This window comes from Coregonus clupeaformis, unplaced genomic scaffold (genome assembly GCF_020615455.1).
Source record: "Coregonus clupeaformis isolate EN_2021a unplaced genomic scaffold, ASM2061545v1 scaf0001, whole genome shotgun sequence".
NCBI classification, from domain to species: Eukaryota; Metazoa; Chordata; class Actinopteri; order Salmoniformes; family Salmonidae; genus Coregonus; species Coregonus clupeaformis.
Genome location: NW_025533456.1, coordinates 2940981 through 2964262, shown reverse-complemented (window position 1 = coordinate 2964262; position 23282 = coordinate 2940981). Strand labels below are relative to the sequence as shown.

Genomic DNA, 23282 nt, shown 5'->3' with positions numbered 1-23282 from the left:
TCGTCTTGAATGTCATTGTATGCTGTAGCGTTGAGATTTCCCTTCACTGGAACTAAGGGGCCTAGCCTGAACCATGAAAAACAGCCCCAGACCATTATTCCTCCTCCACCAAACTTTACAGTTGGCACTGTGCATTTGGGCAGGTAGCGTGCTCCAGAGTCCAATGGTGGGGAGCTTTACACCACTCCAGCAGACGCTTGGCATTGTGCATGGTGATCTTAGGCTTGTGTGCGGCTGCTCGACCATGGAAACCCATTTCATGAAGCTCCTGACGAACAGTTATTGTGCTGACTTTGCTTCCAGAGGTAGTTTGGAACTCGGTAGTGAGGACAGAAGATTTTTACGCTCTGTGAGCTTGTGTGGCCTACCACTTGGCTGCTGAGCCATTGTTGCTTTTAGACGTTTCCACTTCACAATAACAGCACTTACAGTTAACTGGAGCAGCTCTAGCAGGGCAGAAATTTGACCAACTGACTTGTTGGGAAGGTGGCATCTATGAAGGTGCCACATTGAAAGTCACTGAGCGCTTCAGTAAGGCAATTTTACTGCCTATGTAGGTCTATGAAGATTGCATGACTGTGTGCTCGATTTTATACACCTATTTTAAGGGGTGTCCACATACTTTTGTATATATAGTGTATTTGGACAGGAACCTCGGATGGTTCCAGTAAAGCCTCCCCACTCCCGCCACGCGTGGCTGTGTCTCCTAGACAGCAGGCTACTGTCTGGGGAGACAACCGCTAGCGACTTGCGTCAACAAAACTGGGTGGGGGGTGTCGACGTCTCAACAAAGCTCTAAGATGTTGACACTAAAGGCCTCTGAGGAATGCCATCAACAGGCAAATAACGACATTATTAAAGTAACAATCTAGGACAAGGCTATTTACTTTGGTAATGTTCTGGGCTGTCAGCGCACCATGGCGCACCGGCACTTCTGGCACACTTGCATTACAGGATTACAAACAATGTCACAGTGTCCAGTGAATCAAAAGTGAGGAATATTTGATCTATTGTTTACAATGTTATTTCTGTAGAAATTGTAGTCAGCCAAGTGAAAAATGTGTACAGGGGATCAGAACATTTGTGAATGGGAAGTCCCTGCTTGCTTTTTTAGAACATTATTTACATTTGGGGACTATTGTTTGAAAACATGGATATTATTTGGATGACAATAAAGTAAAAACATTTTCCCATGACAAAGGAAGTTGTTCAGATAGTCATCACAGGAAAATGCAACTTTATTTTCATTGTCATCAATAAAAAAAATCAAACGGATCAGTTGTAGAAACACCTACCGGATAAGTGCAAACCCAGGGACAATCCATAAAAGAGCTTCGGTTGCAATTAGTGGGCAATAGACGGGCCAATGTGCGAAACCGCGAGGATCCTGTGAGGGACTATGCAGATTCCGCTATGGAGTTGCCACCCAGTGAGTAACTAGTAATGCTTTTGTGTTAAGTTTAATATTTTCATGGTTTGTCAAAGAACGACCTGAGTTGATGTTTTATAGCTCTTGTCTGTGTTGATGCGTAGGCCTGAAGAGCGTGCGCTCATCCCAATCTGTTGAATGGCCTTCTCCCTTTGCTGAGGGGAGGTAAATACGCATTTTAGAGACTTGCCAAAGCAGAGATGCAAAGCCTGATAGATCGTTGCTCCTATGAAGAGGCTACTCTAGCCTATATTTGGCTCTGACTGGTAGACGCACCTACGCAGCACTAAGCTCTTCACATTCAGCACCTGGAGAATGCGGACCAACACACTGGGCATGGTTGGGAATTTTTAATGGACCGATGCCTTTTGCAAATGCATGTTGAGGAGTGTGTGAGCATATGTTATCATTTCGCGCAATGTGTTTCAACGACGCAGCACTGCTTTGCGAATGTTCCACAATTCAAGTAGGGGTAAGACCGTTTTCTAATTACTTGGTATGCTATAAACGAAATAGGCTGCTATTGTCAAATGTCTGGTACGACTAATATTGAGGCTATACATATTATATAGTCCAACTAATGTGTAGTCTAAGCGTTTTGTAGGGCGGCAGGTAGCCTAGAGGTATGGCCTGTAACCGCAAGGTCACTGGTTCGAATCCCCGAGGTGACTGGGTGAAAATTCTGTCGATGTACCCTTGGGAAAGGAACGTAACCCTTGTCGCTCTGAATAAGAGCGTCTGCTAAATGTAAATATGAGCATTTCGACCACGTTTTAATTTTGGTTTCCAAATGATGCTTTCGTAAAGGAAGTTTATTACAGTAAAAGTAGTTTACTGTAGGTTTTGACAGCAAATGGGTCAACTGGGGTAGCCTACGTGCGTAAAGTCCTCTATATCGTAGTCCCGTGTAGCTCAGTTGGTAGAGCATGGCGTTTGCAACGCCAGGGTTGTGGGTTCGATTCCCACGGGGAGTGTATATGAAGATGTATACACTCACTAACTGTAAGTCGCACTGGATAAGAGCGTCTGCTAAATGACTAAAATGTAAATGTATATCAATAGTCTAATGAGGCGAAGCATGGACGCGCAATGTTTCTGCCGTTCCAGCTCAATGGAGCACATTTCTCCCTAAACCATACAAGTGTCAGTATTGGGTTTGAAGCTGCATGCTGGTACAGTTACCATGTTGGGTTTCAATACATGAAAATTATTTATAATTCCGAAACATTTGTGAAGACAATCAGGTAGCCTAGCGGTTAGAGCGTTGGGCTAGTAACCAAAAGGTTGCTAATTCGAATCTCCGACAAGATGAAAAATCTGTCGATCTGCCCTGGAGCAAGGATCTTTAACCCTAATTGCTCCAGGGTTGGCGTCAATAATGGCTGATGCCTGACAGTGACCCTACTCTCAGGGGCAGTAAGGATATGCAAAAAAGTACATTTCCATCTCACATGAAACAGGACAAAATTAAGCACCCAATATTTGCCTTTTAAATGTGATACTGTAGTATTTCACAATGTGTGACACAAACAGCTTTGAATTTAATTTTTGTCAATTTGATTGATTGATCGGTTGATTGATTTAATCATAAGGTACTCATGGTTGACATATGCACAGTACTTTTTGACCCCTGACCTTTCCATGAGTACCAACTCAGTGGCCTTGTGGTTAGAGTGTCATCCCTGAGATTGGAAGGTTGAACTGATGGATTGGGGGTAAGGCCCTGCCCTGTGATAGACAGCTCAGTATCCTGTCCAGGGGGTATACTTGTACATCCAGCTGCCTCAAGCTACAGAAACAGAAGCGAGGCTCCTGCCCTATGGGCTGTTCCGGCTCTGACAATGCTACTTCTTACTTATCATGAGTAAGGAGATGGATGTGTTTCCTGTTAGTTAACTGTAGCATGACTGCAATGTTGAGGCAGCAAGGAAGTGACAGGCTTTCGAGTTAATGCTGATTAACGTTACAATGGGATAACTTTACATTTCTCAAAGGATGATTTAACAGAAAAAGGATTTCCACAGAGGAAGTTCAGGATTCCACCCTTTGACTTTGCATTACATTGGGATTCCTCACAGGAAATTATGTCATATCAGTGTGACCTGCTTGCTGATTACTCACAACTTTGCACTTTAAGTCTAAGAGACAAGGCTGGCAGTGTAGTAGGTCGTTATACATAATTTATCTGTCACTCTTACCAATTGGATTGAAGTGTTGAGTTCACCTTGAGAAAGAACCAAGGTCATGTAGAAGTAATTTGATTTATTAAACGTCAAGAGTTGGAATGAAAATCATCTCAAAAGAGAGCATCACTGACAGCTAGGTGACCTTTGAAAGATGAATCTGCCACACTGTGTCTGGTGCTTGCCAAGGTTCATAATCAGTGCACAGCACAGAACTAGACCCTAGAATGGCAAAAAATAGAAGTCAATTTTGGCATTTGGTGCTGCTGGCACTGATTCTGTTACCTTTCACTTTGGCCAGCTTCCTGGACTCCACAGTCCCTGTGCTCAGCACGTGACTGGCAGGCAGGCAGCGTAGTCTATGGGTCAGCATTGCAGAGTCAGTCAGTGAGGAAGTCTGGGAGTGAGGGAGTCTGGGAGTGAGGGAGTCTGGGAGCATAGGGAGGACACGCATTCAGTCTCACACGTAGGCCATGGCAAAGGGCAAAGGTCGGGGGGTCACACTAATCAACTTGTTGAACAGAGTGATTGAAAAGTATGGAATTCAGACATAGCACCCTAAAGAGGGTCAGTTATGACGTCGGCTATGCTGCTCTTTCCAAACAACCTACAACCTCTCAGACTGGAATGGGGTGTAAGGTTATATGAGTGCAATCCATACTTTCGTTTGTCCTGTCATTACATTGTGTCCCTAAGTACCATGCACGCACGCACACACTCAAACACACACAAACTGCTGCTGCTGGCCTAATTTCTTTGTCTCCAAAGGGCCAGTGTGGGGTTCCAGTATGTGCAGTAGATCATCAGCATTACTTTAGAAGCATGCGACCATATCACCGCAGCCAGTGCTTATAGCTGACTCAGTTATGACTAGGGTTGCAAAGCTACCGGTAGTTTACCAAAGTTACCAAAACCTTTAGTAATTTTGGTAATTAACAGAAAATCATATTTTTTTATTATTCATATATAGTATTCATTTTTTATATCAGTCCATATTGTCCATGAGTTTCTAGTAGATGGACAATATGGTTGAAGTGTAAATAGCCTAATTAATGAAAAAAGCATCTAATCAACAACTGCCACCAGTTTGACGGTGAAACATTGAGAACAAATACATACTGACATAGTAAAATAAATAAAAGTTTTTAAAAAATAATACGCTGAAACCCTCATATTAAACACCAATGGTATTCACTAAGTTGATGGGAGAATGTGTTATAGCTTTGTCATTCAATTTTGTGTTTGAAAATCATCTTATTTAATATACACTGAACAAAAATATAAACGCATCTTGTGAAGTGTCCCATGTTTCATGAGCTGAAATAAAAGATCCCAGAAATGTTCCATACTCACAAAAAGCTTATTTCTCTAAAATGTTGTGCACATTTGTTTACATTCCTGTTAGTGAGCAGTTCTCCTTTGCCAAGATAATCCATCCACCTGACAGGTGTGGCATATCACAAAGCTGATTAAACAGCATGATCATTACACAGGTGCACCTTGTGCTGGGGACAATAAAAGGTCACTCTAAAATGTGCATTTTTGTCACACAACACAATGCCACAGATGTCTCAAGTTTTGAGGGAGCGCGCAATTGGCATGCTGACTGCAGGAATGTCCACCAGAGCTGTTGCCAGAGAATTTAATGTTAATTTCTCTACCATAAGCCGCCTCCTACGTCGTTTTAGAGAATTTGGCAGTACGTCCAACCGGCCTCACAACCGCCGACCACGTGTATGGCGTCGTGTGGGCGAGCAGTTTGCTGATGTCAATGTTGTGAACAAGTGCCCGGCCTAATGCACCGCCCCATGTCGCAAGGATCTGTACACAATTCCTGGAAGCTGAAAATGTCCCAATTCTTCCATGGCCTGCATACTAACCAGACATGTCACCCATTAAGCATGTTTGGGATGCTCTGGATCGACATGCACGACAGCGTGTTCCAGTTCCCACCAATATCCAGCAACTTCACACAGCCATTGAAGAGGAGTGGGACAACATTCCACAGGCCACTATCAACAGCCTGATCAACTCTATGCAAAGGAGATGTGTCGCACTGCATGAGGCAAATGGTGGTCACACCAGATACTGACTGGTTTTCTGATCCACGCCCTTACCTCTTTTTTTAAGGTATCTGTGACCAAGAGATGCATATCTGTATTCCCATTCATGTGAAATCCATAGATTAGGGCCTAATGCATTTATTTCAATTGACTGATTTCCTTATATGAACTGTAATTCAGTAAAATCGTTGAAATTTTCATGTTGCATTTATATTTTGGTTCAGTATATTTTACATGTGATAAGGCCACACATAGAGCCAGAGATAATTACAGACACCTGTACAAATCTGACCAAAAGGGCCACTAGATGTCTTGTGATAGATTACATAAATCCTTAAAAGATACCAAAATTCAGGTAGGTTACTGGTAAACGTAGAAAGTTTCCAGTAATACACCCTCCCTTTCCAACCCTAATTATGACACGGGGGATAACACAGACAGACACCATAAAGAGGTTATTTGAGAAGCCCCCAGGGTTGGTACGAGGCGGACATGGTCTGGTGGTGTATACACAGACACATCCTACGAGTCAGGGTGAAGACCCTGAGAGAGGGTTAGGGTTAGAGGGGGCATTTCCTCTTTGCCTCTTAAAAGGGATCTCTGTGAGTCCTCTTTGTCCTCCCAACAGCCAACATTGTTTTTTAAAATATCAATGGGCTACGAAAATCTTTTGTTATCTGAGTTTTTAAAAAATCTTGGTTGATAAGCCAACTTTCTATGTGTAGACCACCTAAAGGCTAAGCCTAAATAATTGGCAGAAATTGTACTCAACCTTGCAGAATCGTTTTGGGGAAGCAGCTGCGGAGACTACCAGTACTCAGCCTGACATGAGGCAGCCTTGGAGGGCTGTCTGTAATCTGTAGCATTTAACTGCGTCATACAGTCAGGCTGCAGTGAAAGAGCTCATTCAGCGTGATGTCCATATGACCTGCAGCGTTGGAACAACTCCTTTGAACTGTCAGTGTGTAACACATAGGGTTTACCACTATAAATATGGAACAATTTGCACTAGGAGAGGTGCCTGCAAGACTTAACGCATGGAAAGGCCGGGAGTGTATTCATTCCACCGATTCTGTTGCTAAACGTTTCTTAAACGGAAGCAAACAGAACGAAACAGGGAGGGACTTACACTGAATTTGCCCAATACAAATTCTAGTTTTGCTCTGTTTGCTTCTGTTTGGTTCTTAAACGGTAAACGATTTCCATAATGAATACACCCCTGTTGAGCCCATTTTTACAAGGCTGTCACTAGAAATACCACAAAACGCATACACTCTAAGAACACACATGAGCAAATATGCGTGCTGTTAATTACCAAAATTACTAAAGGTTTTGGTAACTTTGGTAAACTACCGGTAGCTTTGCAACCCTAGTCATAACTGAGTCAGCTACAGGGACGGCTTGTTCAATAGGGTGATATGGGCGACGCACTGCCAAACGGGAAAAGGAAGGGATTTTTTTTCTAATCAATTATAAAAAAAAAAAAAAAAAAAAAAAATTTTTTTTATAAATTTATAAAAAATTATATCACGGCAACAGCAGTTATCAGTGTTCACGTCTGATCTGCCAGCCACTAAATGTCAAATCAGGCTAAAGTCGTGCTTCAAATGGCCCCGCCCGCTTTTTTGGGCGATTTCAGTCAGGTTGAAAATCGCCCAGAAGTCTCTCATAGCCTGTCATGTAAAATCTATTTTTTTCACATTTCAAAGCTTTCAATACATTCTCTATGGGTGTCTGTGTGCATGCACTTACGCGCTTTCGTCATACGTGACGTAACGTTGAACGTAACTAAGACAATGGCGGCTATCAGCGTCTATGTTGCGACCTGCAGTGTGGCGTTATTTTATGTTTTTAATTTGTAGACTTAGTTTACAAACATTCTGCAAACATTCTGCTTTGGACTGATCTTCGGTTTTGGACTGATCTTGTTGATCGTGTACATACCCGCTACGGAACGGACTAAATAATGAAAACGCTGCTGGCAGAGAGGTGGAGCCGGCCACCTTCACCCTGGTCAGAGCGGACCGCGATCCTGGTAAGAGAGCGACTGTACCCCCGACATTGAACTGCTTTCTGTGTCATTGAACCTTACTATTGTTGATAAAACAAGTTTACTGGAGAACGGAGAAAAAGTAGAGACTTTTGGACAAGGTGGATAATTGTATAATATAAGGCAGTTTATTCAGAGGTAAAGATATCTGCAATCGCGTTCACGGACCCGTTCGTCAAACTCTTAGGGAGCTATAAATCAAGCCCCATTACTTACCATATCAGATAAGAGAAATTGCTGCAGCTACATATATTTTACATCCTGGCCCTACATAGTTCACTATTTGCATCACTTACCAAAATATTACATGTGGTCATATATGCTTGGAAAGTGGAGATGCCATAGAACGTCAAAAAAGTAAACATTGCTGGAGACACATTGCGTTTGCTAGCGAAGAGATTTGTTGTGGCAAATGAACTTGGGCTGGGAATTGCCAGGAACCTCACGATAAGATATATGCATCAGCATTGCGAGTCTCATGATTCTATACGTGATTGCGATTCGATACTGTGATTTTATTGCGCACCATATGTCTGTTGCAGAGGGATCAGAAAGCCATGAGAACGAAGTTTTGATCAGTCATGGAAATAAAAGTGCTGAAAACAAATTGGCTCCCAATGTGAAAAGATTGAGAACAAGCTATGAAGGAACAATAATGGTGTTTTGGTGCAGGTACAGCCAACTAGCGCTAAAATATTGCGATATTGTCAATACAGTATATCGTAAAGTATCACTATGTAACTCGATTTCTTTCACCCCAATCCCTCAAATTAACGGTAAATAACTGAATTGTTTGCCCCACATTTAGCTAAGATGATTAGCTAGCCAGCTAAAATGTTTTATTTAGTTAGCAGTCGCATCTACAATAGTTTACTGTCAATAACATGTCTCCAAAAATGACGTGGTGTCTCCAATTGTGTTGACATTTTACAATTGCAATGCGCATCCATGAGTATCCACTTTCTGTAGCTCAGCTGGTAGAGCATGGTGCTTGTAACGCCAAGGTAGTGGGTTCGATCCCCCGGGACCACCCATACACAAAAATGTATGCACGCATGACTGTAAGTCGCTTTGGATAAAAGCGTCTGCTAAATGGCATATTATTATTATTATTATTATTATTATCTGAAGAGAGCGAAACATTGTGTGCAGACATTTTATGCAATAAATGAAGTAGGTTCAATCTAGTAGTTCTGATCTTCTGATTGGTCCTGATGAGTTGGGCGAGGTCCCCCTCCAGGCTACTGTCACTGTTGCATTGGCTCTGAGTCGGGTTCTCTGTCTTCAAATGTTCAGCCTAAGAGAGGGGATTTTTTTGTGTGTGTGTGTGTGTGTGTTTAACAGTGATGATGTGTGTGTGTGTGTGTGTTTAACAGTGATGATGTGTGTGTGTGTGTGTGTGTGTTTGTGTGTGTGTGTGTCCTCAGAGCAAGAACTTGTGAGTTGGAAGAACTGAGAGGCCTATGGCGTGGGTGTTGTCCTTGGCCACCTGCTGACAAGGCTGACAAGATAGGACCCTTTTGTCCATTGTTATTGGATAGGAACATAACTTATAACCAGCTCCTGACCTAAATAGATCTTAGCACAACATTTTACTCAACATATCATATTCCATATTCACTATAACAAATATATTTACTACGACATTAGCAAGAACCGCCACATCCTCAGCCGGCTAATCCAGTGTGTGAAGTTTTGCGGAGTGTTTGAGTTAGCTTTGCGAGGCAAAGATGAAACTGAGGGCTCCACCAACCCTGGTAAGCCAACACTTTTGAGATCAGTCAATAAATGCTTCTGGTATTGACTTATATGCTGCCCCTGTCTTCATGTTGTTGCTGGACATATCTTTTTTTAAATGTGTGTAGGTCACCTAAATCATCAGAAAAATTGCCCCTCCTGAGAATTTTTTCAGGAGCCGCCACTGGTCAGCTATAAGCACTGGCTGCGGTGATATGGTCGCATGCTTCTAAAGTAATGCTGATGATCTACTGCACATACTGGAACCCCACACTGGCCCTTTGGAGACAAAGAAATTAGGCCAGCAGCAGCAGTTTGTGTGTGTTTGAGTGTGTGTGTGCGTGCATGGTACTTAGGGACACAATGTAATGACAGGACAAACGAAAGTATGGATTGCACTCATATAACCTTACACCCCATTCCAGTCTGAGAGGTTGTAGGTTGTTTGGAAAGAGCAGCATAGCCGACGTCATAACTGATCCTCTTTAGGGTGCTATGTCTGAATTCCATACTTTTCAATCACTCTGTTCAACAAGTTGATTAGTGTGACCCCCCGACCTTTGCCCTTTGCCATGGCCTACGTGTGAGTCCTCCCTATGCTCCCAGACTCCCTCACTCCCAGACTCCCTCACTCCCAGACTCCCTCACTGACTGACTCTGCAATGCTGACCCATAGACTACGCTGCCTGCCTGCCAGTCACGTGCTGAGCACAGGGACTGTGGAGTCCAGGAAGCTGGCCAAAGTGAAAGGTAACAGAACCAGTTCTTAAACTGTAAATTATTTCCATAATGAATACACCCCTGTTGAGCCCATTTTTACAAGGCTGTCACTAGAAATACCACAAAACGCATACACTCTAAGAACACACATGAGCAAATATGCGTGAAGTTCAGGAATACATAGACAGCAGATTTCCACAAAACACTGTTATGTGCTGTGTACAGTAGCATTTGGCGGGAATACTAGCCACTCTGTGTGTATCCAGCACCACATCTGATCTCATGTTTTGGATGACAGATCACAAATAACCTTGACCCATTGTGTTGCTTGCAGGTCAGGTGCACCAAGTAACACCCAATTCAAACAGTTGTTCTTCTACAATGTGAATTAAATAAACTTGACCTGAATAGAACAATACTTGTTTGTCTTGAGTGAAGAGGCAAGCAGTGGAGAACATAGATACAGTAGTGTGCTGAGAGGCCCGTACCACAGCAGCACGGTCAAAGCAGGAAAGAACAGTTCAGACGTCAGAGTATGGCTTTGACTTAGGGGTAACTCCTGTTACTGGCACTAGCATACATAGCTCCAAGCCTGGACACAGCTATTAATTCATTGGCACGATTGCTATCGGCTATATATATATATATATATATATATATATATATATATATATATATACACATACAGTGGGGAGAACAAGTAATTGATACACTGCCGATTTTGCAGGTTTTCCTACTTACAAAGCATGTAGAGGTCTGTAATTTGTATCATAGGTACACTTCAACTGTGAGAGACGGAATCTAAAACAAAAATCCAGAAAATCACATTGTATGATTTTTAAGTAATTAATTTGCATGACATAAGTATTTGATCACCTACCAACCAGTAAGAATTCCAGCTCTTACAGACCTGTTAGTTTTTCTTGAAGAAGCCCTCCTGTTCTCCACTCATTACCTGTATTAACTGCACCTGTTTGAACTCGTTACCTGTATAAAAGACACCTGTCCACACACTCAATCAAACAGACTCCAACCTCTCCACAATGGCCAAGACCAGAGAGCTGTGTAAGGACATAAGGGATAAAATTGTAGACCTGCACAAGGCTGGGATGGGCTACAGGACAATAGGCAAGAAGGTTGTTGAGAAGGCAACAACTGTTGGCGCAATTATTAGAAAATTGAAGAAGTTCAAGATGACGGTTAATCACCCTCGGTCTGGGGCTCCATGCAAGATCTCACCTCGTGGGGCATCAAAGATCATGAGGAAGGTGAGGGATCAGCCCAGAACTACACGGCAGGACCTGGTCAATGACCTGAAGAGAGCTGGGACCACAGTCTCAAAGAAAACCATTAGTAACACACTACGCTGTCATGGATTAAAATCCTGCAGCGCACGCAAGGTCCCCCCTGCTCAAGCCAGCGCATGTCCAGGCCCGTCTGAAGTTTGCCAATGACCATCTGGATGATCCAGAGGAGGAATGGGAGAAGGTCATGTGGTCTGATGAGACAAAAATAGAGCTTTTAGTCTAAACTCCACTCGCCGTGTTTGGAGGAAGAAGAAGGATGAGTACAACCCCAAGAACACCATCCCAACTGTGAAGCATGGAGGTGGAAACATCATTCTTTGGGGATGCTTTTCTGCAAAGGGGACAGGACGACTGCACCGTATTGAGGGGAGGATGGATGGGGCCATGTATCGCGAGATCTTGGCCAACAACCTCCTTCCCTCAGTAAGAGCATTGAAGATGGGTCGTGGCTGGGTCTTCCAGCATGACAACGACCCGAAACACACAGCCAGGGCAACTAAGGAGTGGCTCCGTAAGAAGCATCTCAAGGTCCTGGAGTGACCTAGCCAGTCTCCAGACCTGAACCCAATAGAACATCTTTGGAGGGAGCTGAAAGTCCGTATTGCCCAGCGACAGCCCCCGAAACCTGAAGGATCTGGAGAAGGTCTGTATGGAGGAGTGGGCCAAAATCCCTGCTGCAGTGTGTGCAAACCTGGTCAAGACCTACAGGAAACGTATGATCTCTGTAATTGCAAACAAAGGTTTCTGTACCAAATATTACGTTCTGCTTTTCTGATGTATCAAATACTTATGTCATGCAATAAAATGCAAATTAATTACTTAAAAATCATACAATGTGATTTTCTGAATTTTGTTTTAGATTCCGTCTCTCACAGTTGAAGTGTACCTATGATAAAGATTACAGACCTCTACATGCTTTGTAAGTAGGAAAACCTGCAAAATCGGCAGTGTATCAAATACTTGTTCTCCCCACTGTACAGTTGAAGTCGGAGGTTTACCTACACCTTAGCCAAATACATTTAAACTCAGTTTTTCACAATTCCTGACATTTAATCCTAGTAAAAATTCCCTGTTTTAGGTCAGTTAGGATCACTACTTTATTTTAAGAAAGTGAAATGTCAGAATAATTGTAGAGAGAATGATATTTTTCAGCTTTTATTTCTTTCATCACATTCCCAGTGGGTCAGAAGTTTACATACACTCAATTAGTATTTGGTAGCATTGCCTTTAAATTGTTTAACTTGGGTCAAACATTTCGGGTAGCCTTCCACAAGCTTCCCACAATAAGTTGGGTGAATTTTGGCCCATTCCTCCTGACAGAGCTGGTGTAACTGAGTCAGGTTTGTAGGCCTCCTTGCTCGCATCACGCTTTTCAGTTCTGCCCACACATTTTCTATAGGATTGAGGTCAGGGCTTTGTGATGGCCACTCCAATACCTTGACTTTGTTGTCCTTAAGCCATTTTGCCACAACTTTGGAATTATGCTTGGGGTCATTGTCCATTTGGAAGACACATTTGAGACCAAGCTTTAACTTCCTGACTGATGTCTTGAGATGTTGCTTCAATATATCCACATAATATTCCTTCCTCATGATGCCATCTATTTTGTGAAGTGCACCAGTCCCTCCTGCAGCAAAGCACCCCCGCAGCATGATGCTGCCACCCCCGTGCTTCACGGTTGGGATGGTGTTCTTCTGCTTGCATAACGATGGTCATTATGGCCAAACAGTTCTATTTTTGTTTCATCAGACCAGAGGACATTTCTCCAAAAAGTAAAATCTTTGTCCCCATGTGCAGTTGCAAACCGTAGTCTGGTTTATTTATGGCTGTTTTGGAGCAGTGGCTTCTTCCTTGCTGAGCGGCCTTTCAGGTTATGTCGATATAGGACTCGTTTCACTGTCGATATAGATACTTTTGTACCTGTTTCCTCCAGCATCTGCACAAGGTCCTTTGCTGTTGTTCTAGGATTGATTTGCACTTTTCGCACCAAAGTACGTTCATCTCTAGGAGACAGAATGCGTCTCCTTCCTGAGCGGTATGACGGCTGCGTGGTCCCATGGTGTTTATACTTGCGTACTATTGTTTGTACAGATGAATGTGGTATCTTCAGGCGTTTAGAAATTGCTCTCAAGGATGAACCAGACTTGTGGAGGTCTACAATTGTTTTTCTTGGCTGATTTCTTTTGATTTTCCCATGATGTCAAGCAAAGAAGCACTGAGTTTGAAGGTAGGCCTTGAAATACATCCACAGGTACAACTCCAATTGACTCAAATGATGTCAATTAGCCTATCAGAAGCTTCTAAAGCCATGACATCATTTTCTGGAATTTTCCAAGCTGTTTAAAGGCACAGTCAACTAAGTGTATGTAAACTTCTGACCCACTGGAATTGTGAAACAGTGAATTATAAATGAAATAATCTGTCTGTAAACAATTGTTGGAAAAATTACTTGTGTTATGCACAAAGTAGATGTCCTAATCGACTTGCCAAAACTATAGTTTGTTAACAAGAAATGTGTGGAGTGGTTGAAAAACAAGTTTTAATGACTCCAACCTAAGTGTATGTAAACTTCTGACTTCAACTGTATATATATATATATATATATATATGCACTACCAGTCAAAGGTTTTAGAACACCTACCCATTCAAGGGTTTTTCTTTATTTTTACTATTATTTTACATTGTAGAATAATAGTGAAGACATCAAAACTATGAAATAACAGATATGGAATCATGTAGTAACCAAATTTTTTTTAAACAAATCCAAATATATTTGAGATTTGAGATTCTTCAAATAGCCACCCTTTGCCTTGATGCCAGCTTTGCACAATCTTGGCACTCTCTCAACCAGCTTCATGAGGTAGTCACCTGTAATGCATTTCAATTAACAGGTGTCAAGTGCTATGATGAAACTGGCTCTCATGAGGACCGCCACAGGAAAGGAAGAACCAGAGTTAAATATGCTGCAGAGGATAAGTTCATTAGAGTTACCAGCCTCAGAAATTGCAGCCCAAATAAATGCTTCACAGAGTTCAAGTCACAGACATATCTCAACATCAACTGTTCAGAGGGGACTGTATGAAAAGGGCCTTCATGGTCGAATTGCTGCAAAGAAACCACTACTAAATAATAAGAAGAGACTTGCTTGGGCCAAGAAACACGAGCAATGGACATTAGACCGGTGGAAATTTGTCCTTTGGTCTGGAGTTCAAATTTGAGATTTTTGGTTCCAACCGCCATGTCTTTGTGAGACTTGGTGTGGGTGAACAGATGATCTCTGCATGTGTAGTTCCCACCGTAAAGCATGGAGGAGGAGGTGTTATGGTGTGGGGGTGCTTTGCTGGTGACACTGTCTGTGATTTATGTAGAATTCAAGGCACACTTAACCAGCATGGGTACCACAGCATTCTGCAGCGATACGCCATCCCATCTGATTTGTGGTCAATACTAGTGCCAGAGCATGATTGCATTTGACGCACCCAAATACAGACACATGCAGTCTATACGTAGTTAGTCAGCCTAGCTCAAATCCAGCCCTAGCCCTTACCCGTTAGATAACATGTTTTCCTTATTGTTTATGGGTTAAGCTACATATTGTTTAATTGGTTATGGCTGATAATGGTATGGAGTGTTGATAGTGTGTTTGCTGAAGCCCCTCTGTGTGTGTGTGTGTGTGTGTGTAGGACTCTTTGCCTTGCTGCTGATGCTGTTGGAGTGGACCAGACCAGGCCTACCGTCCCCCATGCGGCCGATCTGTGACCTGCGGGTCCTAAAACACTTCATTGAAGAGGCTAGAGACGCCCAAGCAGCCATGGTGAGACACACACCACATCCACGTCTGGTCTGGTCTGAGCCCGTATTAATAAAGCGTCTCAAAGTAGGAGTGTGTGTGTGTCCCCCCCTTTTCAATTCTTTATCATCTTAGGGCTCAGAGACACCAATAGCTTTTGCTGGCCGAGAGTACTCTGAACATAATTTGTGAACTGAGTGTGCACCGATTTTACACGTAGAATCGCATGAAAAATAACGGCAGTCAGACCTCTACAGCTGGTGGTCCCTAAAACACAGCATGAACGATAGGCAGACCAATGCTAGATCCACATTCGGTGCGATGTGTGCGAGCTTTAAGAGGAAAACTGATCCTTGTTCAGCACTCATATTCTGAGACCCTTTATGAATACGGGCCATGGCCTTGAACTGGTGCTATTTACAGTGATAGTTACATTTCATCTCACACATCTCTCTCTTATTTTCTATCAATTTTTCCTTGCCCGGTTTCTTTTCTCCATCCATCCCCCGCTCCCTCCCTCAGCTGACTTGTAAAGAAGGACGTGGTCTTCCAGAGCCTGTCACTGTTCCCCAAACCAAAGTAGACTTCAACGTCTGGGAGAGGAAAAATGTAAGTAACAACAGTCTCCCTCTCTCTCTCTCTCGCTCTCTCTCCAAGAAGAAGAACCAGTCTACCTAAGAATGTGCTCTACCGTTATCAAATCAGCAATATTTCCTGTTCTCACATTGCAGAGCCACATTGAGAGAGTTTGGCCATTGAGGTTTCAACCTAAATCATAAAGCTCTGGTCAACTGGTGAACTGTCTGTCTCTGTGTGTTTCTGTAGGCACTGGAGCAAGCTCAGGAGGTACAGTCTGGCCTGTGGCTGTTAAACCAGGCCATCAGCTCGCTACGAGCCTCCGTCACCAACACAGCGTTGCAAAGCCACATAGACAACAGCCTCATAAACATCTTCAGAATCGGAAAGGTGCTGCGCAGCCTCAACATCCAGGTAAGCCAGGTCAGGGTTCAAAGTACAAGGGCTCAAAGGGAGAGTGGGGTTTTGGCATGAGGACAGAGGACAGAGAGTGGTGAATATTGAGGTAAATTAACCAACAGGTGAACAGGTAATCAGTGCTACAATTATCTTTACTTCAATGTAGTCATGATTGAATTACTTGTGGAAATTGCTATTGCAGACAAGGATAGGAATGAATGGTCACTATCTTAAGTTCACTTAGGGCCCTGCCCAGATGCATTCCTAGAGACACACAAGGTTTAACCTGAATGACCCAGTTACTACTATTCCCACACAGTGGATGGCGCATGCTGCTGGTGGATGGTTATGCCATACTGACTGTACACTCTTCGAAAACAAAAGGTTATTCGGCTATCCCATAGGAGAACCCTTTAAAGAACCCTTTTTGGTTCCAGGTAGAACTATTTTGGGTTCCATGTAGAACCCTTTCCACAGAGGGTTCTATATGAAACCAAAAAGGGTTCTAACTGGAAGCAAAAAGGGTTCTCCTATGGGGACAGCCGAAGAACCCTTTTGGAACCCTTTTTCTAAGATGTAAGGGACTGTTATGTCAGAGAAATTTGGAGAATGACAACAACCACACTCACATCCACCAGTGAGGTAGGTCACTGACAGGCAGGCAGAGTTTACTGGGTATACGCCAAGGCCATGGAAAGACAAAATGAGCTCCAGTCATTCCATCTGTGCATTCAGCCTCAAGGGCTACTGCAGAGCTTTCATAGTACAGTCGTGGTCAAACGTTTTGAGAATGACACAAATATTAATTTTCACAAAGTCTGCTGCCTCAGTTTTTATGATGGCATGTGACTCCAGAATGTTATGAAGAATGATCAGATGAATTGCAATTAATTGCAAAGTCCCTCTTTGCCATGAAAATGAACTTAATCCCCAAAAAACATTTCCACTGCATTTCAGCCCTGCCACAAAAGGACCAGCTGACATCATGTCAGTGATTCTCTCGTTAACACAGTTGAGAGTGTTGACGAGGACAAGGCTGGAGATACCTCTGTCATGCTGATTGAGTTAGAATAACAGACTGGAAGCTTTAAAAGGAGGGTGGTGCTTGAAATCATTGTTCTTCCTCTGTTAACCATGGTTACCTGAAAGGAAACACGTACCGTCATCATCGCTTTGCACAAAAAGGGCTTCACAGGCAAGGGTATTGCTGCTAATAAGATTGCACCTAAATCAACCATTTATCTGATCATCAAGAACTTCAAGGAGAGAGGTTCAATTGTTGTGAAGAAGGCTTCAGGGCGCCCAAGAAAGTCCAGCAAGCGCCAGGACCGTCTCCTAAAGTTGATTCAGCTGTGGGATCGGGGCACCACCAGTGCAGAGCTTGCTCAGGAATGGCAGCAGGCAGGTGTGAGTGCATCTGCACGCACAGTGAGGCGAAGACTTTTGGAGGATGGCCTGGTGTCAAGAAGGGCAGCGAGGAAGCCACTTCTCTCCAGGAAAAACATCAGGGACAGACTGATATTCTGCAAAAGGTACAGGGATTGGACTGCTGAGGACTGGGGTAAAGTCATTTTCTCTGATGAATCCCCTTTCCGATTGTTTGGGGCATCCAGAAAACACCTTGTCCGGAGAAGACAAGGTGAGCGCTACCGTCAGTCCTGTGTCATGCCAACAGTAAAGCATCCTCAGACCATTAATGTGTGGGGTTGCTTCTCAGCCAAGGGAGTGGGCTCACTCACAATTTTGCCTAAGAACACAGCCATGAATAAAGAATGGTACCAACACATCCTCCGAGAGCAACTTCTCCCAACCATCCAAGAACAGTTTGGTGACGAACAATGCCTTTTACAGCATGATGGAGCACCTTGCCATAAGGCAAAAGTGATAACTAAGTGGCTCGGGGAAAAAAACATCGACATTTTGGGTCCATGGCCAGGAAACTCCCCAGACCTTAATCCCATTGAGAACTTGTGGTCAATCCTCAAGAGGCGGGTGGACAAACAAAAACCCACAAATTCTGACAAACTCCAAGCATTGATTATGCAAGAATGGGCTGCCATCAGTCAGGATGTGGCCCAGAAGTTAATTGACAGAATACAAGGGTGGATTGCAGAGGTCTTGAAAAAGAAAGCAAATATTGACTCTTTGCATAAACTTAATGTAATTGTAAATAAAAGCCCTTGACACTTATGGAATGCTTGTAATTATACTTCAGAATACCATAGTAACATCTGACAAAAATATCTAAAAACACTGAAGCAGCTAACTTTGTGAAGACCAATACTTGCGTCATTCTCAAAACTTTGGACCACGACTGCATAGACATCAAACAAACAGCACCCTAGGCTTGTACCCTGGTGAAATACTGCTGATATGCATCATTATAGCATTTCCTTCATCATGGGGATATTTTTTATCTTTCCATCCAGTCTAGTGTCTAGTGTCTAGTGTCTAGTGGCAAGTGTCAAATTTTTTTATATTGATTTCATGGTTGTGTTCATTAGGGTACACCGTAGCGAAATGTTGTAATACTGAAAAAGTTAAGATGGAACCTCCCCGTTTCACGCTGTTTCGGACTGTTTTCTTCTGGTTTTTGCCAAGTGAACAAAACCCAGTAGGCTACTCCATTTTGTGTATGCTGACTAGGCTTGGGCGATATACCGGGGTATTTAGACATACCGACGGTATGATATATTTTAGCCACCTCGCGGGGGCTCAGGAGGGTGCGCGTTAAGCCACTGCCTATAACTAAGTTAACTATCTAAGATGTGCCAAATAAATTATATCCAGCTCAGGGCTCCAGCTATGCATTTGGTTTGCTAACTTGCTAGCTAAGTGGCTAGATGGCAAGATCAAGGTTATTGATTACAGCAGAGACAATCAATCCCCTCCTGGATCAAGATCCATGTTGCCTAAATACATTTTGTGCGTATAAAAAAGAATATATATATTTTTTTTAAGAAACAGCGCCCCTTGTGTGCACATCCAGTAATACCATATACCCTGGTATGGTACAGAAACGATATGCCCAACCCTAATACTGACATATTTCTTCTCTTGTCTTCCTGTCAGGAGTACACTCCTCCAGCAGAGGGAGTGTCTGGAGGTGAGGAGACATGGAGGGTGTCATCTGCCTCAGAGCTACTCCAGGTCCATGTCAACTTCCTACGAGGCAAGGTGCAGCTCTTACTGTCCAACGCGCCCGTCTGCTACCAGGGCGGCAGCTGATTGGGGCTCTCCGAGGCAGGGCCGAGTTGATTGGAGCTTCCTGAGGCAGGGGGTGGGATCTGAGACTTTTGACCCTGCTTGTTGCCAGGTAGAACTAAAAGATGAGAGTGTGTGGACCAGATCCTCATAGGAGAGGATGAAGCTATATGGACAGAACAGTTCCCATTGGACTTTAAAAGGAAAAGAGCAGGTAGCGCCTTGAACATGGAGATGAGGGAAGTATGTGGTTAAGAAATCACACACCGAAAAGGAATGGGGCCCACAGAATACACTGCTCTACAGCTCTTTCATGGGCGCTCTTCAGCACTTTGTGTGTGTCGGTATGTCTTTTAGCATGAGTGTGATTCTGTGGCCCCTACTGCATGGACTGTGCGTTCTCATCGCCAAGCCTGCGCAATCGACGCAGATTGCACATGATGTCACCTTGTTGGAGTTCTACTCCACTGTCATTGTCTGACAGCAATGACTGCCTATCAAATACCAGAATGAGGGAGCCTGTACCACAAACTCTTCAAACATCACCTGCCTTGTTCTTAACACACAACACTTTTCCAACTGCTGTCTATCAGTGTCCTTATATGTATTTTATATTGCTTATGTAATTACTTATTTATAGAGATTTATATTTCTACTTTTAAGCTCCAGCTACTGTCATGACTATAGTATTATGAGAGATATACTGTAGGTAGGAGATTTTCCACAGTTGAGCTCTAACGGTTGACCATAATCACTGTATAACACCACTGAACATTGTCGTTGATATTTATACACGTCAATATCCAACTGTTCACTACCGTCTGTAACCTTCGTAGAATAAATTATCTGTGTGTTTGTATGTACTGTATGTGTGAGAGAGTATCTGTACGAATGAGTTTTATACAACTCTTATAACCCTATTGAATGGACTAGAGGGGGGAAGAAACAGAAGCAGAGGTTCAATCGGGTTGAAGGAGGAAAAGATTGAGCGGAAGAGCGAGAGGGGGCTTACGTGAGAACTCCGAAGCTATGCGGTGATTATCAGTGCGTCTGGCTTACGCAGACCAGCACTCAAATAGAGCTTCGACACAGATAGCAAGACTGCCAGGAAAAATATTGATTGGTTCTCGTGATGAACATCCTGCATGCCTTCTCCCTCTCCTTCATTCAAGCAGCAGCCAATCAACCGCAATCCTGGGAACCTTTTGAGTCGCTGACGTTGGGGATTCTTCCAATTTCGGGATTAGTTTTGTTCTCCTGTGTTGTTTTGTTTCCCGTATTAAAAGTCTTGCAGTCACAGTGCAGATGTTTGTACATGTTTTTTCCTGTTTGTTTCAGATGTTTTGTCCCTTCTATTACAGTGGCATTTGGTATTTAAATACAAAATACTATTCTTAGATAAAAAGGATGGATGAAAACAAGGCAAGAGGAAGTTTGTCTGTGTGATAAGTGCCTCTCTTTTGAAGTCCAGATATATCTGGTGTGGAAAGAAAGCCTTGTTTTGGGGTTGAATGCTTAGCAACAGTTCAAATTAATTCAGGTGGAAAAAAACATGTATTGTTACATTTCAAACTCAGACAAGACATGGTTCAATAGTTTCACATACCTAAAACGAATGCATTGCGCAAATGAAGCATTCTACTGCCACCTATAGGAAATTCACTGTTACTATACCCGCAAAAATGACAGGATGATAGTTTTTTTCATACTGGTCCCCCGTGGGAATCGAACCCACAACCCTGGTGTTGCAAGCGCCATGCTCTACCAACTGAGCTACACGGGGCCCAAAAATAATAATGTTTTATTAAACAAACTCCAGTACTTTTCTCATTTTATGGCACATCAAAAAATTAGATTGAAAATATACAATAAATACTGTATATACATGTTCAAATACTGAAGCTAAAAAACATCAATTTGGCCAAAGTCAAATCAAAAATAAATATTTATTGACTCTTCCACAGAGCTAGATTTCAATGTATGGCATCGGTATGTAAAACACATGATTGGCACGTCTCATGCCCAAACTTCATTTCCATGGTCAAATAATATCCAGTGTTTACACAAGTAACAAAAAATGTGTAACAAATACATTTGATGAAAGCTTCAAACCCACATCCTTTTCAGAGATTAAACATATTCCCACACGTGGAACAGGTGTATTGTAGCTTGCATGAGTTGGTCGTAGTGTGGCCTGTCCCATTTCCTATAGGAGTTTGTTTCAGGCAGTAAGGGATTGTCTGGAAATAACGATGCCATGAAACAACACAAACTCTTGATACTGACAAATACACTGCTCTGACTGACATCATGCATAACAAAATATGTAACAAAACTGAGAGAGATTCCAACAGATTTGGAATCAAACCAGTTCATAGATAATTATCCCCACATCTAAACAACACTGTCAGGTTTAGCCACTGCAGGTGGTTGGAATAGGTGTACCCCTGATACGACTAGACTCCATCAGTACGATATTACAGACACCATATCAATGGAGGTAGTTAGCCATATCCAAGCTAGGGACAATAGTGTTTTGGGTCACTGTGGGTCTGGGTAGAACACTTTGATATGAATAGCAGAGTTATTCCGGGTGCGCGTCATGGGTTCCCCCGCCTCGTCTGGGTCCTCAGGCTCCAGATCGTCCACCAGCTCCACTGTAGACGTGTTGGCTGCCAGCTGTAGCGCCCCCTGGCTACTGGCCTGGAGCTGCAGGGCGATGTTGATGGCCCTGTTGATGGCCAGGCCCAGACCATGGACACAGATCTCGCTGTGGCCTCCTCCTTCCAGCAGCTTTTGGCAGCGGGCCAGCTGGGCCCGGAAGTCTGTCTTCATGTTGACGTACACGTCATTGCGGCGCTTGGGCAGCTTCCTGGGGAGACGCTTGCGGAGGGTGTACTCTATGGGGTCCATCACCACCGCTGTGACTCTGCTGTCGGCTGGGGGCATGATGATGCCAGGTGGTGTCTGGGGGATGGAGGCGTAGATCAGGCTGCGTGGTTCTGCCATCACGAGTGAGTCAGTCAGAGACAGGAAAGGGTGGAATGGAGCACTGCAGTAAGGCAAAAACAACAGGAAAGGAAATGTCAATGACAAGATTGGACGATCAACACAATCACCTTTCATACAGCAAATATACTGTTTAGCCACACTACTGAAGGTTCAAATAATGTATATAATAGTAAAATAAAATAACTTAACACATAACTATGCCACTGACATCATGAAATACCACTACCGGGGGAGGTCTATATGGATCTACCCAGCTAGCCACACTCTCTGCGCAAAAATATGTCACTCCAAACCAATTTAGCTAACGTTTGGACAATATTAGAACATGAAAGCAATCAGACTGTACCTCTAACCACTGTTTGCAACCAAATAATTCAGATGTTTTGTCTATCGTGGTGGGGACTTTCAACCTTACTATGAACACAGAGGTGCCCCGGAAGTAATCGTCTGATGATGAAAACGTTATTCTCCAACAGCGAATTATGAAAAGTAATTTTGCGCCATCCTTTGACTGCTCGAGAAATAAAATCAACGTTGCAGTCTGACCAGAGCGACTTTTCAAATCAAATGATTCGATTGAATAGCCGCGATAGTATATGTTACAAACTTGCAGGCGCAGACCCCCATGTAAACATCCCCGTGCGGTATAGCCTAGGCAGCCGATAGTGCAGCAGATCTAACGCCCACTATCGGCTGCCTAGGCTACGTGCAGTGCAGTGCAGTCTTGGGTATGTGGATCGATTACCGACCCACTACAACCGCTTGCGAGCAATCAAAACATGAATGATTTGCTTCAACCAAATTGCTAATAA

The 23282-nt window shown here is 43.3% G+C and overlaps 2 protein-coding genes across 3 annotated transcripts; one reads left to right on the top strand and one right to left on the bottom strand.

Annotated features, from left to right (window-relative positions):
• The first annotated feature begins 1347 nt into the window (after positions 1–1347).
• Positions 1348–20884, top strand: LOC123482934 (erythropoietin-like). 2 transcript variants are annotated; one of them, XM_045212166.1, is made up of 5 exons: positions 1348–1429; positions 15173–15303; positions 15802–15888; positions 16105–16269; positions 19327–20884. In XM_045212166.1, exons 1-5 carry the CDS (start codon positions 1414–1416, stop codon positions 19480–19482), a joined length of 555 nt encoding a protein of 184 aa, XP_045068101.1. In that variant the 5' UTR covers positions 1348–1413; the 3' UTR covers positions 19483–20884. The 2 variants fall into 2 exon arrangements, with proteins under 2 accessions (XP_045068101.1, XP_045068100.1); XM_045212165.1 differs by lacking the exon at positions 1348–1429 and adding an exon at positions 1624–1901.
• Positions 20885–21385: 501 nt separating this feature from the next.
• Positions 21386–23124, bottom strand: LOC123482933 (ribonuclease P protein subunit p20-like). The gene is made up of 2 exons (XM_045212164.1): positions 22817–23124; positions 21386–22510 (listed from the first exon to the last, which is right to left on the bottom strand). Exon 2 carries the CDS (start codon positions 22465–22467, stop codon positions 22000–22002), a length of 468 nt encoding a protein of 155 aa, XP_045068099.1. The 5' UTR covers positions 22468–22510; positions 22817–23124; the 3' UTR covers positions 21386–21999.
• Positions 23125–23282: the final 158 nt, after the last annotated feature.